The sequence below is a fragment of the Pleuronectes platessa genome, chromosome 15, assembly GCF_947347685.1.
Source record: "Pleuronectes platessa chromosome 15, fPlePla1.1, whole genome shotgun sequence".
In the NCBI taxonomy this organism is placed as follows: domain Eukaryota; kingdom Metazoa; phylum Chordata; class Actinopteri; order Pleuronectiformes; family Pleuronectidae; genus Pleuronectes; species Pleuronectes platessa.
This window is the reverse complement of record NC_070640.1, coordinates 15,835,197-15,847,556: the sequence shown is the minus strand read 5'-3', so window position 1 is coordinate 15,847,556 and position 12,360 is coordinate 15,835,197. Positions and strand designations below refer to the sequence as shown.

The following is a 12,360-nucleotide window of genomic DNA, read 5'->3' as shown; positions in this document are numbered from 1 at the left end:
GCACGGCCGTCCACATTAATGGGGGAAGAGATAAGACCAGCCTTAATAGTTGGTCGGAGCTTCTTGGAGAAGTCCAGCCAGAGTGGGCTTATCTAAATCCTCTTGGCAGAGATATCTGACTCGTCGGAGGAGAGTGCAGGGGAAGTGCTTAAATTTGCCTGAAAAGCAGCTCTTAGAAATAAAGGAGCGGCAAGAAGTTCCCCAGAAAGTGCTTCACTTTACTGTTCTCTGTTGACTGACTTATTCAATATGTTCTATATCGTTATCAAAAGGGAAATAGAAATAAGCACAATCTAACCAATCAAAGCAAAACCACTTCATAATGTGAGCTATAATAAGTTAAGTAAGATAAAAGCGGCCCGACTAAACTAATCAAAAGGGTTGTGTTGGCTTTACGGTGCGCTTGTTTTTGTCCTTGGCAGCTGGGAAGCGGCGGTGGTCCCTCCTCTGCGTTCAGTGCCGTCGAGAGCACAAGGTCGCCCGCCTCCGGGTTACGTCGCGCTCTCTGCCAATAAGCCATCACTGTCTCTCTGCCCCAGTGACTGCCTGCTGGAGCCTCTGTCTGCCTCGTCTTCTTCATCCGATCTGCCAGCGCCCAGGTGTCTCCGGTACACGGGAGGGCTACAGGGGTCAACACACACATGGACACACCCTCGTATCATTAATATAGAAGAAAGTGTGATGGGGGTGAAGAGGGCAAAAGGGGTTTCATGCAGATATGGGAAAACTACAAGCAATCACAATCTTCTCCAGGCAGAATCCCCTAACGCATGCATAGTGTTTATGTACGTTGTTATCAGGGTTGCTTCCAATTTTATTTTCAAATTAGTGATGTGACTTGAGAAAATTAATATTTCAGGTGGTTGACCCCATGATGAAACAGGGTTATTTGGGTTAACACTCATATTAGTTAATCAAACTAAATTGTTTGGTCTGGACTCTACCTTCTGTTTATGCATAAAACATACTCCAAAAGGCTGCCACCCTCTACCTTCTGACAAACTGCTGCTCGTCACCCTTTTGGAAGACTCTGATATCTCTGAATTGGTGTCATGAGATGTGCAGACAGACACAAATCTAAATTTACAGTCAAACACTCAACCACTTTGATATAATCAAGACTATAATTGAGACAAAAGTGTCCCCATAATGGGAGTAAAGTGTGATTTTAGAAGTATGAATAAAAGACTCAGTAGGAATACTTCAGTCGGAATGAATGGGAATGTTACAGACTACCAGGGTGGTGGTTTCCGTTTCTAGTTTGACCAATCACGCTCGAGCAGGCTTCGGTTGCCGGCATGTGAACAGTTTGTAGTGGAACACGTTGACCGAAATGCATCGGCTGTCTTCTTTTTAATATATCTGCATTCATGCAGATCGCTATTTACAGAGATGAGCCAAAATGTCTCTGGATCTAAAACACCTGCAGAAAGCATCACTGTTTGTTTTGTGTGGAGAGTCGTTTGACTGAAAACCGATCCGGGGTCAGATGACAGCTAATGGGCTCCGAGATTGACACATAAACCAGACATACATATTTACTGTAAGGATTTTCAGTTACTTGTGTCACCCTGGTTCTCTGAGGCATTCCAGTGTGAAACATCCAAATGCATCTTTGACAGAAAACTAAAATGTAGTTCGGGTTAAACTGTTGATGTCAACTGTGTGCTAAAGAGTTCCTCTCTTGGCAAGTGTAGAAGCTTTTAAAGTAGTCTTGGGTGAAACTTTCAATAGAGACTGAGATTTGAAAGCACTTGTTTTGTTAACATGCACACATATGAGCTGGTGCAATGTTCCCCCTACTTAACTGGCCTTAATTCAAGAGTTAACATAAGAGCTAGTGTGCAAGTGGAAAGTTCTATTCATATTCTAGTAGAACAACCAACCAGCAGCTGTCTTACACTTTTTTTTTAATCACACAGGAAAAAGATACCGTCAGTAAAACTACTCTGTTTTAATTATGATGCAAACTGTCACGTCTCTTTCAACTCCTCTCAGTTTACACATGGAGGCAAAGAAATGATGTAATTTAGTTTTTCATCTCATTGCCAACATCTGTTTGTTGTGAAGGAGCGGCCACAGACACACAACTCTCTCTTAACACTATGGCTACATCAAACACAACATTAGGAGAAGCACTCGCGTTTGCGGAGATGTGATCCATCTTTACAGAGACGGAAGTGAAAAAGCAACACTGCTTTACAACACTCGCAGCTCCGATGACACGTAATTACAATAATGGATTACTTTGTACAAGAACTGTATCAGCAGTTGTTTATAATGGAATTTAGAAATAAAATAGAGAAACCGAAGAGTGTCAGGAATGCAGACTCGAGGCAAGCTACAGTGTACTATAATAAATGGGTGATCTTTTAAAGGAAGACAGATGTTGGCAAGAGCAAAGAAAAACAAATAGCCGCATGCTCTTATTAGCCGGTGTGACATTTGAAAAATGCAGCTGTGGCCGATCCAGTACAAGTCCACATTACTGTATCCCGGAGATTATTCAGTGTCACAATAAACGTAATCATCCATACTAAGTTAGTGCATTAGGTAAAAGATCCTGAATCAGTTTCATTTATTCCAAGCTCCTGGGTTATTTTCACACCGAGCATCACCTTACTGTTGGTATCAGTCACTGTCGGGCTTGTAGAGATACTTCATCACCGTGTTGTCCACCTTCTTCTGCTTCTTCTTGGATTCCTTCTTGCCAGTTGGCCCACGCCCTGCCGCCTCCTTTACGTCATCATCAGACGGGTGTTTTTTGGCCCGTTTGACACTGCTGGAGCTGCGGTAGGAGAGTGTTGAGTCGGAGGAGGAGGAAGAGGAGGAGGAGGAGGAGGACTCTGAGGAAGAAGAGGAATCCTCGGACTCGCTCTGCTTCCTACTCGATCTCTTCTTGGACTTCTTGTCCTTCTTCCTCCTTGAACTCTTTCTGCTGTGACGATCGTCTGAGGAGGAGTCATCTGATGGAGAGGCTCTACTCTTCTTATCTTTGCGACTGCGGGTCCTGCTGGTACTCAGGGTACTGGAAGGCCGGTTGCCGTAGTCCAGAGCCGAGCCTGATGCGGAGCGCCGCACGCTGGATGAGCTGCAGCCGAGCCCCTCGTCTTCTCCCCTCTCACTTCCTGGCGCCTTCTTCTCAACCTCCTCCTCCTCATCGCTTGAGTCATCAAGTTTGCTGCGCTTGAATTTAATAGGTTTGAAGCTCAGCACCTCATTGATGGCAGCCTCAAGGTCGGGATCTAAGTAGTTGCGGTGGGTGACTGTTTTAATGTCGGAGAGATCTGTTGGGTTGCTGCTGGAGGACCGTGGTTGAGCCGGGGTAGAACAGCTGCGACTTGTGGATCGAGATCTGTAAGCTGAAGTTCCCCCTTCACTAAAAGCTATGCTTTTGGCATCATCGTCATCATCTTCACCATCACGAACATTCAGGCCAAACTCACTGAGGCCGCAGCTGCGGGCCAGGGACAAGCGGGAGCTACTGCGCCTGTCTTCTTTCCAAGAAGTGCTGCGATGTAGTGATCTGGGGCTAGTGCGGCTCACACTACTGATAGTTGATTTATTGTCATCATCCATGTCCAACATGCTCCTCCTGGTGGACAACCTGCTGGGAGCCACAGATGACACCATGGACTCCTTATCAAAGTCTGGGCTGGTCCGGGAGGTCCAGCGGGACTCCAGGCCCTTCCTGGCTCTGCTGGTGGCCTCCGAATAGGCCATGGAGATGACAGAGCCTTTGTCGTCCATGTCTTCCTGCGCCTGGCTCTTCCTCCTATCGTCCTGTAGCTCTCCAGACTTAGCCTTGGCTTTACGGATTGAGGCATGGTCTGGCGCGTCAGGCTGTTCTTTGAGAGTGCTAAACAGGAAGTTCTCATCACCTGTTCCCCCGATGGAGTCTTTCAGGTTGGCGCGCTTCCTGTAGCTCAGGGAGCTCATGACAGACACTGATCTGCTCTGCTCTACTTCTTTCCCATCTTTACTGATGTCACTCATCTTCTCCTTACCTTCTTTTACTTCCTTGGCATCTGCATTTGCGGCATATCTGAAGGGTTGTGAAGTAAAAATTGACACACCGGACACCACAGAGGACAAAAAGAAAATATCTGAAACTACCATTAAGTGGAAACTCATTCGTTTTGTCCTTGGAAACAGTCAAGAGTCAGAGAAACGACTGTTATGTACAGTATCCATTGTAGAAAGTGAGGCAATCAACTGGTGAGAAAATCTAACTGTGGCAGAGGCGTCATTTAGCAGGCGAGCCAACTGGCCAGGGGCCACCTCAATAAATGTGACAGCAGCCATTTCCCCATTCCGCCTCCTGTCATTAGACAGATTACTGGGAGAGAGGGATGACACCTAATCACACAAAATACCCATCCTTCTGGTGCAAACGGCCCTGGGTAATCCTGGGCCTTTTTTACGGTCGGAGATGTGGGTCGTTTTATCGCTATGTTGCCACAGGGACATACATGGTAATCTGTCATGATGCAAACGGATGTGACCACTAACCTGGTGCTTTTCAGGCTTCCCTCGTCCGACAGCGTCTTGGTGGAGCCTTTGTTCTTCGAAAGCCAAGACTTCACTCCATCCACACGGTCCTCCACCTCTGAATCGGTGTCTGTCTCATCCCCGCTGTGATGAAACAGAATCAGCGAAGAAGAAGAGTTTGTGACACTCCAACATTGCAAAGTGAAAAAATATTCCCCGTAACAAGTCATTTTTACATTCAGAGCGAAAAAAGGATCAACCAAGTGCAGTTATCTCCTTAGTTTTCAATACGAGTCAATTTATTTTCTCAGCCTCTTGATACTTTCCCCCTAATCTGCCTCGTGCGTCGATTCCGACATATTTTCAGATGAGAAACTGCAACAAATGACTTGTTATGAGAATATTTGATGCAGTGTAGCATCACAGTCCTTCCACAGGCAAAGTAATAATTAGTTTTCACATCTCAGAAGTGTTTTGTTAGTCATTTCAAAATTGAAGCTTTTTTGTTAGTAATTGTATCCGTGCTCTCGTAATAACGGGGGTCAGTATGATGCACAGCGATCCAGGCAGGCCACACATGAGCATGAACGTGTTATACAATGATTCCTACAGACTCAAACGGTTTTTCAACAGCTGTAGATGAGCGAGGCAAAAAAAAATGCATCATCTAGCCAGAATGTAGATGAGGCTCTTGGAGGCATAATTAACTTGTTTGGCTGGATCCGGGGCTGCTCGCATCTGTGTGGCATGTCACCTGCTCCTGGTGATTGTTATTGGAGAAGAGCCATGAGGGCCCAGTGGCCCTGCGCTTGACATAACAATCAATATACAAAGACCCGCGGATCACAATGAAAAAGCACGCCGGATCCCACCTGCGCGGGCTCGCTCCTCTAAATCCACGGTGCATTTACTGAATTATCCGCCCCATTGTCCCAGAAGCTTAATGTGACAGGGCCGTGGTGGGGAGGGGGAGGAGGGGGGAGAGTGGCACAACCTCAATGCTGGCAGTCGATGCTGCCATCATGGTCAAAATGCATGTGATAAATTCTCTGTTCTGCCAGAAATAAAAGCTTCTGCAGCTGCGTGACATGGGGAAATAAATGTTCCGCTTTCACATGGACAGATTTAAAAGCCCACCGGGGCACATACTGTGTGTACTGACGATATATATACTACACTTAACCTGTGTTGCCATGGCAAGCTCTGTCAGAGCAAATTACACTGTCCGTGAACTAGTTTATGGTCTCAGAGCGAGACAATGCACGGTATATTAATATCAGACATGACAGGGTTGTTGAGGATGAGGCGAATGTTTCAATTCCTCTTGATTTAGAGCAGACTGACTTTCATCTTCGCCGTTATTCATAGCCTCACTTTCGGTAACTTTCAAAGAGCCAGGCTTCATCAATCTGAGATGTTCGCCCTGTATATCACTGAAACGCAGATATATTTCATCGAGTGTCCACGGGGAGCTGACTGTCATTAAAAATGAAAAACAGGGAAGCAGGTAGCAGCGCTCGCTTCTTGGACAAGCTTATCCATCTAAACCCTTGGAGCGCGTTGAAAAATGCTGGGAACTAGCAAGCGTGGGGAGGTGTGGGATGACAGACACACTGCTGAGCTCGATCATTTGTCCACATTCCACATATCCATCTACGCAGGTCTCCCAGTGCACCGTTGCTTTTGTCACCAAAGCTTTGTGTCACGTTTCCTCAGAGAACACAGTGTCCTCTCGCCTCTTTTTTTTGGGGGGCGTAATCTGCCTAAAAGCATTTTTACGTTTTTTAAATGATGAAGGTGGTGGCGGAGCTGTGAGCTAGCGGGCACAGAGAGAAACGAGCCTTCGATTCTCGGGGACTTAGCTGTAATCAGGCTTTTAAGGCCTTTTAAGAGCATTTGCATATACTTAACTTTCTCGCCATCAACCTTACAGCCAGGCTTTCTTAACGGAGGGTGATAACAATGATCGTCGCAGAGAGACTAAGTGGCCTGAATACCTGATGTTCTACACAAAATCCTTTAAATTGTACAGTTTAAGAGGTGTTTCATGAGGCGGCGGGCTGAAACTGTGAGTCCAGCTTCATGCTGTTATTACTGTTGTATTTTCCACTCCCTCTCTTCTCTACCGCATTCTTTAATACAACTGATGAAAGCTCACCGGCCCAAAAAATAAATAAAAGATAATAGATTCCTTTATACAAGAGAGTTGATTACACATGCTGCCCATTTGCCAGCTCTGATGATGCTTTGACTTTTTAATATGATCTATTACACAACAGAGCACTGACGCCAGCCCACAGCGATATCATCACCCCCTACCTCTCGTCACACACACACACACACACACACACACACACATTTAAACACACAAGCATGAAATAAAAGGTGGCTGGCAATTGAGTGCTGTGCAAATGATGTCACAAACAATTTGTCCTTGGCCCCACACTACTGGCTAACCAGTCCTGAGGCTCGCAGATACAAGCAACCCCCAAGAATTTAGAAGTGAACATTAATCGCTTGTGACAATCGGCCTGCGCTGGTTGTAAATCTTTGTCAGAAACGCTCAGAATCAATGTATATATGGCTCGGTTCTATCACTTTAGCACTTGTGGTCACAAAAAACATATTTTGATGGCGTCTGTTCAACATGAGCTGATTGCATAAGGGCTCAAATGTGCATATAGGGTCTCAATTAATGATATTGCAACAGTGTGCACCACACAAACTGGGATGTAATTCATAATCAAGGATAATCAGCTCCTTGTGCCACAGAGATATTGAGAATTCCAACCCTTATGGTCAGTCTACTGATGAAAGCATTTTCATAGTTTGCTTTAAAGCAGCTGTCAGTGCTTGAAAAAGGCTCGACCTTTGTTATTTCACATTACAAAGATCCAAAAACCACAATAATCCAACTATTGTAACATCTGTTTACGAAAATATCGAATAATGATGCAAATCAATTGGAAAATCCTCTTCATAATTAGAACTAAAATCACCTCCTCGGTTATTGCTCATCCATGCTGCTAATGCAATGATGTCGAAGGAGGGAAAAATGCAATTAAGTAAACACGGCGTGTCATTGTTCTTTTCCTCAAGATGCACAAAAAGAAAAGCAGGGCGCCGATACACACACAGGTTTCCTGATGACAAACGGATAACAAACAGCATGGTGATAAACACGGGTGATGCCGTGTGTCTCCTAAGCGATCAGATGTTAAAGTGGGGAATGTCGGCTGGGTGTATGTGCTGGAGACAACATTTCTTTATCATGCTCTGATGAAGGTTTAAATTATTTAACATGCCACAGAGATTCTTTTCATTGTCAAAATACAGCAATAAAATGGGGATTTAGTCAAATCAACATATTTTACATTCACAATCACAAGCAGGACAACACTATGAAATGAGATTGGATTAGTGGAGCATTTGCATGCATGGGAATCCGCAGCAGAGCTCTGGGTGAAAACGTTTTCCGTGCACTGCTTGGTGACTGTGCAGCCGTGGAGTCACAGGGCGCCGCAGCCATTTCCCCGTCACAAGCATCGCTCACACAGTGACACTTAAGTACGGAGCTCAGTTCAGGCCAAAACATAAACAACCGAAGCACGGTTCACAAATTCCATACATTTCACTTGCAAACACAGCTTGATTTGCAAATGTAAAACCCCACTAACAACCTAATGCATTTTGTTTCCCGAATAAAAAACGCACCTCTCAAACAAATACACTATATATTACTAATAAATAATGCTTCAGAAACTGAAACCCTTCCCCATTTCCTACAAGCACAAAAAAAACAGATCCCACAAGTATAAAGACATGTATCTTCATGTCCCAAAAATAAATTTAGTACCAAAACTTATTAACTTTTGGCATGAACTTAGCTCCATACTTAAGGCCTTCCAAAGCACATGCAAATGACTTCCACAATGCTAAGAGTCTCTTTGTGTAATATACAATAATAAGTTTCACTTTACTCCAGATATTTGCACATTTTCAACACTTTCATTTTAATATTGATTTAATTTTTATTGAGCAAAGTGCAAGAAATCCCTTATTCTAAATAGCCCCGTAAAACTTTCACTGCACTTCATTTAATCTCTCTTCTCTATGGGTGTAAAGTTGTTCTTTTTGCTCTTATTATTCTGAGTTGTTCTTAGTTTGAAATATGCAAACAACTTATTACCTCAAGCCAAGGACATTATGTTTTCGTCTGCGTTTGTCTCTGTTAATTAGAAGGATTATGGACGGATTAGCAGGAAACTTGGTGGAACGCTGCAGAATGAGTCGGCGAAGAACCCATTAAATGTAAGTGTGTGTCCGGATCGGATTCTTTCACTTTCTTAAACATATCAAAACAGGGCTTTTTTCCACATTTTTGTTGATTTCTCAGAGTATAATTCATGGATCTTGATGATGAAATGTATGAGGGTGTACAATTTGGTGCATATCCAGATTCAAATCGTGCTGGTATTATGCTGTTTGTCCATCTGTCAGCAGGACTACGCAAAAACAAAAAAAAACATATTTTAATGAAACTGTGTGGAAGGGTTGGACACAGGCCACAGAGGAACTCATTATAACTTTTGGATAGATTCCGATTAAGGTGGCAGATCCATGATTTTTTGTGAGATATGACATCTTTTGACATTTTTTGTGAATTTCCTAATTAAATAAGGCAGCGATCTTGATTAAAAAAATATCACACAAACATATTTATACTGATATTTGTGAGTGTCTGCAACTTGGTGCAGCTTGATTTACCTAAAGGGACTGTTGTGCCTTGGTGTAGGTAAACACTCTACTGAGTCACATTCTAGTTGTAATTGCTTTTGACCAAAGCAACTAGTGAATTTTCCGCTTTAAACTGTTAATAGAGATATGATCCAGTCTCAGTATTGCTGTGACACACCGAGGTAAAATTGTTAAGGGGCTGTGATATTGAAATTTAATTAATTGCAAGTAAACAGTATCCATGAATGTATCCAAATTCATTACTTTTATTTTTTTTCAAGTTTTACTTTCAGGCTGTAATGATTAAAAATGTCTAATTAAATCCCTAATAAATATCAGACTCAAATCTCATAAGAAAAAACTCAGACAGAAATAGATTTGATTTGTTCAAAGCTGCCAAGAAAAAATAATATTGGAAATGTTGGAATGTCTGTAGAGAAAGTTCCGGAGATTAACTCAGTGATGGGGTTGCCTAACGAGTGATTTGGAGACGGCACAGAAAAACTGAAGTTCAGTGGAATCAGCTTTTAAACCCGAGATCCAAACCAGTACATGCTGGTTTATGATGAGGCTTCAAATGGCAGCAGAGGACGGTGTTAGACACAAAACATTCGTGGAGACAATGATGCAGTATTACCAGGGGTCTGTAACGCTTCGTTGTGTTTCAGGTTGAATCACATTTACTGAAGCAGCGAGTAGAGAGTGTTGTGCTCTATTTATCAATCTCCAGTTTACATTGTGCAAAGCATCTTGTGCACCATCAGATTTGTTTCTCCTTGTTTCTCTGGGGAAGAAAAACAAGCCTTGAAATCTCCAATAAGTGTGAAGGTGTCCAGGCGCAAAATAAAATTAAACTGAATGAAACATCAGGGCTTTTAAGCATAGGTCTTTTTTTTATCAGAGATCTATACCGCAGACATGAATTTCCATTCTTTTTTAAAATTGCTTCTCCTCACTGTGTCAGTGTGAACAACACAAACTGAGCGGTGAGGGAATACTGCATCACTCTCTCCTGCTGGTCCAAATGGGACGAAAAACAAATTCTCACGTTTTGTTCTTTCTTTTCTGATATTTTGTCACCATGTCTTGCAAACTGTGGAAAGTGTGGCAAACACCAACAAAAAGAGGGGAGAAAGAGAGAAGGTGAGATACACAAATAACAGTGGAAAAAGAGGACAACATGAGATATCAGCAAACAAGTTGTTTTACACCTTCTTCCACACAGACACAAACACGGAATTACTATCCTTTGCAAATCCGTGACTTGATAAATCAGCTCGCGCTGCTGCCGGCCTTCTTCTCAAGCGGAGCCGCTGTGTGTAATGTCTTCCTTTTTCGAGATCTGAATTACTGCAGTCAGTGTTTACCTCAGTGGGCTCAGAGCTAGTCTAACCCTCAACCCCGCTGCAAAGAGGGAAGGGGGGGGGTAAACCAAACAGGGAAAACCAGCGCTGAGACAAACAGATCAGAAGCAGGGAGCTAAATTAAACCGTGTGAGAGGTACCTGGGGAACACGGTGTAGTATGACTCACTGAGTAACAAAAGAGGCGAGAGAGGAATTGATGTCGGAAGATGTGGGAGACTGCGAAGACCGAAAAGACACGAGTCGTGATTGACAGACTCAAACTCCTTTGGTAACTTCTCTCGCAACTCACGGCGAGAACACGCTCGCGCAAAACACACATTACAGATCAAGTGAGGCAAAGGTAATTGTACCGTCTTCTGTAGGAATTCAAAATCCGTCAGGTACCTGTTGACTAAGTCGTCATTGTCATCGCTCTCCATCTCGTCCTCGATCGCGGCCTGCAGGTCGCCTATCCTCTTGAAGGCCAGCTTAAGGTCCACTTGTAAGCTCTGATTCGCCGCCTCCAAGCTCTCGATGTCCATTTCCTGGCGTACGGATCAGAGCACAGAAGAAGTGGGAAGTTAATCTCCTCTGGATCGTAAAACTCCAGCGAACCGCCAGGACTCTCAGCGCAGCCAGAGGTCTCACCAGCTCGTGCTTCTTCCGGCTCGCCTCGCCCTCCTTCTTGGACAGCTCGGCCGTCTCCTCCTTCATGTCCCGCACCTGCCGCTGCATTCGCTTGTTCTGCTCCTTCTCCCTGTTCTCCGCGGCGACGTACTGGGCTCGCTCCTCCAACATCTTTTCGAGGTTCTCCTTCAGACGACCCGTCAGGCTCTGGGGAGGAAAGGAGGTGAACTGGGTGAACTTGTCCTTACAGAAGGCCACATGAGGACAAATTACATATGTGCACTGCTCTTAGTTCTAAAACTGTTTTGATGCAAGTGCTGTGCACAAGGAATATCACAGGTAGGACAGCTGGAGTAAACAGCACCAAGAGTTTCTCAGTTACAAAAAAAACACAATAACCCAATAAAACAAACTGCAAAAGTACATAAGGCCAATGTTAAGCTAGTTAATAACAACAACGTACACATATTTTGACACATCTGTTCAAACCAAACCTATTTCCCCATAGGTAGTTTGTTTGTAACCAATAATGTTCATAAAGATGGATGATATGACAGCTCCCTAAAAGTAAAGTCAAAGCCTTCCATCGCCCCTAGTGGCTGCCTGCAGTATAGGTCATAAACCCTGCCTCCTCCCTGTTAGTGGATAGGACATGGACCAGACTAAAAAGTCAAAGTACATAACAAATACATGTTTTCTTCTATTATTTGAGGTAGTCTGGTCTTTTCATTCTAATATTTGTTTAATTGTTCAATTTCAGGTAATTTTGGTCTCAATTAGTTTTTTTCAGTCATTAACATCCAGTGAAGCATTGTGATTGACAGCTGGAACCGGAGGAAGCGTAATCACGTCACCCATCGTTGTATAAAGTGGAATATTTCTAACCATTACTTATCAAGAGTGGTGCAACAACTGCATACGAGTTTCAAGCACTATGTAAACATGTTATCCATCCATCACTTCTATTCAAAATAGAACCGGCCAAACCTGAAATGACAAAGCCTGCTATAAATTCATGGTCTAGAAAATTCTTATCAGCAGCACATGTATACACACACTCCTGAGGTGCAGTCATTTTGACCGCCTCATGTGGTCAAGAATTTGCCTTTAATGCATGTAAAAACATCAATTTTTTACATGCTTCTATCCTCAATTATTAA

General features: G+C 43.6%; 1 protein-coding gene across 1 annotated transcript in view; it reads right to left on the bottom strand.

Annotated features, from left to right (window-relative positions):
- Nucleotides 1–688: 688 nt before the first annotated feature.
- LOC128457484 (unconventional myosin-XVIIIa) overlaps nucleotides 689–12,360 on the bottom strand; it is a 74,668-nt gene continuing 62,996 nt past the window's right edge. The window contains exons 37-41 of the mRNA XM_053442186.1: nucleotides 11,222–11,407; nucleotides 10,979–11,118; nucleotides 10,277–10,321; nucleotides 4,513–4,635; nucleotides 689–4,045 (exon numbers count right to left, since the gene is read on the bottom strand). Of these exons, the coding sequence (XP_053298161.1) occupies nucleotides 2,632–4,045; nucleotides 4,513–4,635; nucleotides 10,277–10,321; nucleotides 10,979–11,118; nucleotides 11,222–11,407 (1,908 nt within the window). The 3' untranslated portion in view covers nucleotides 689–2,631. The remainder of the gene's footprint in view (nucleotides 4,046–4,512; nucleotides 4,636–10,276; nucleotides 10,322–10,978; nucleotides 11,119–11,221; nucleotides 11,408–12,360) is intronic.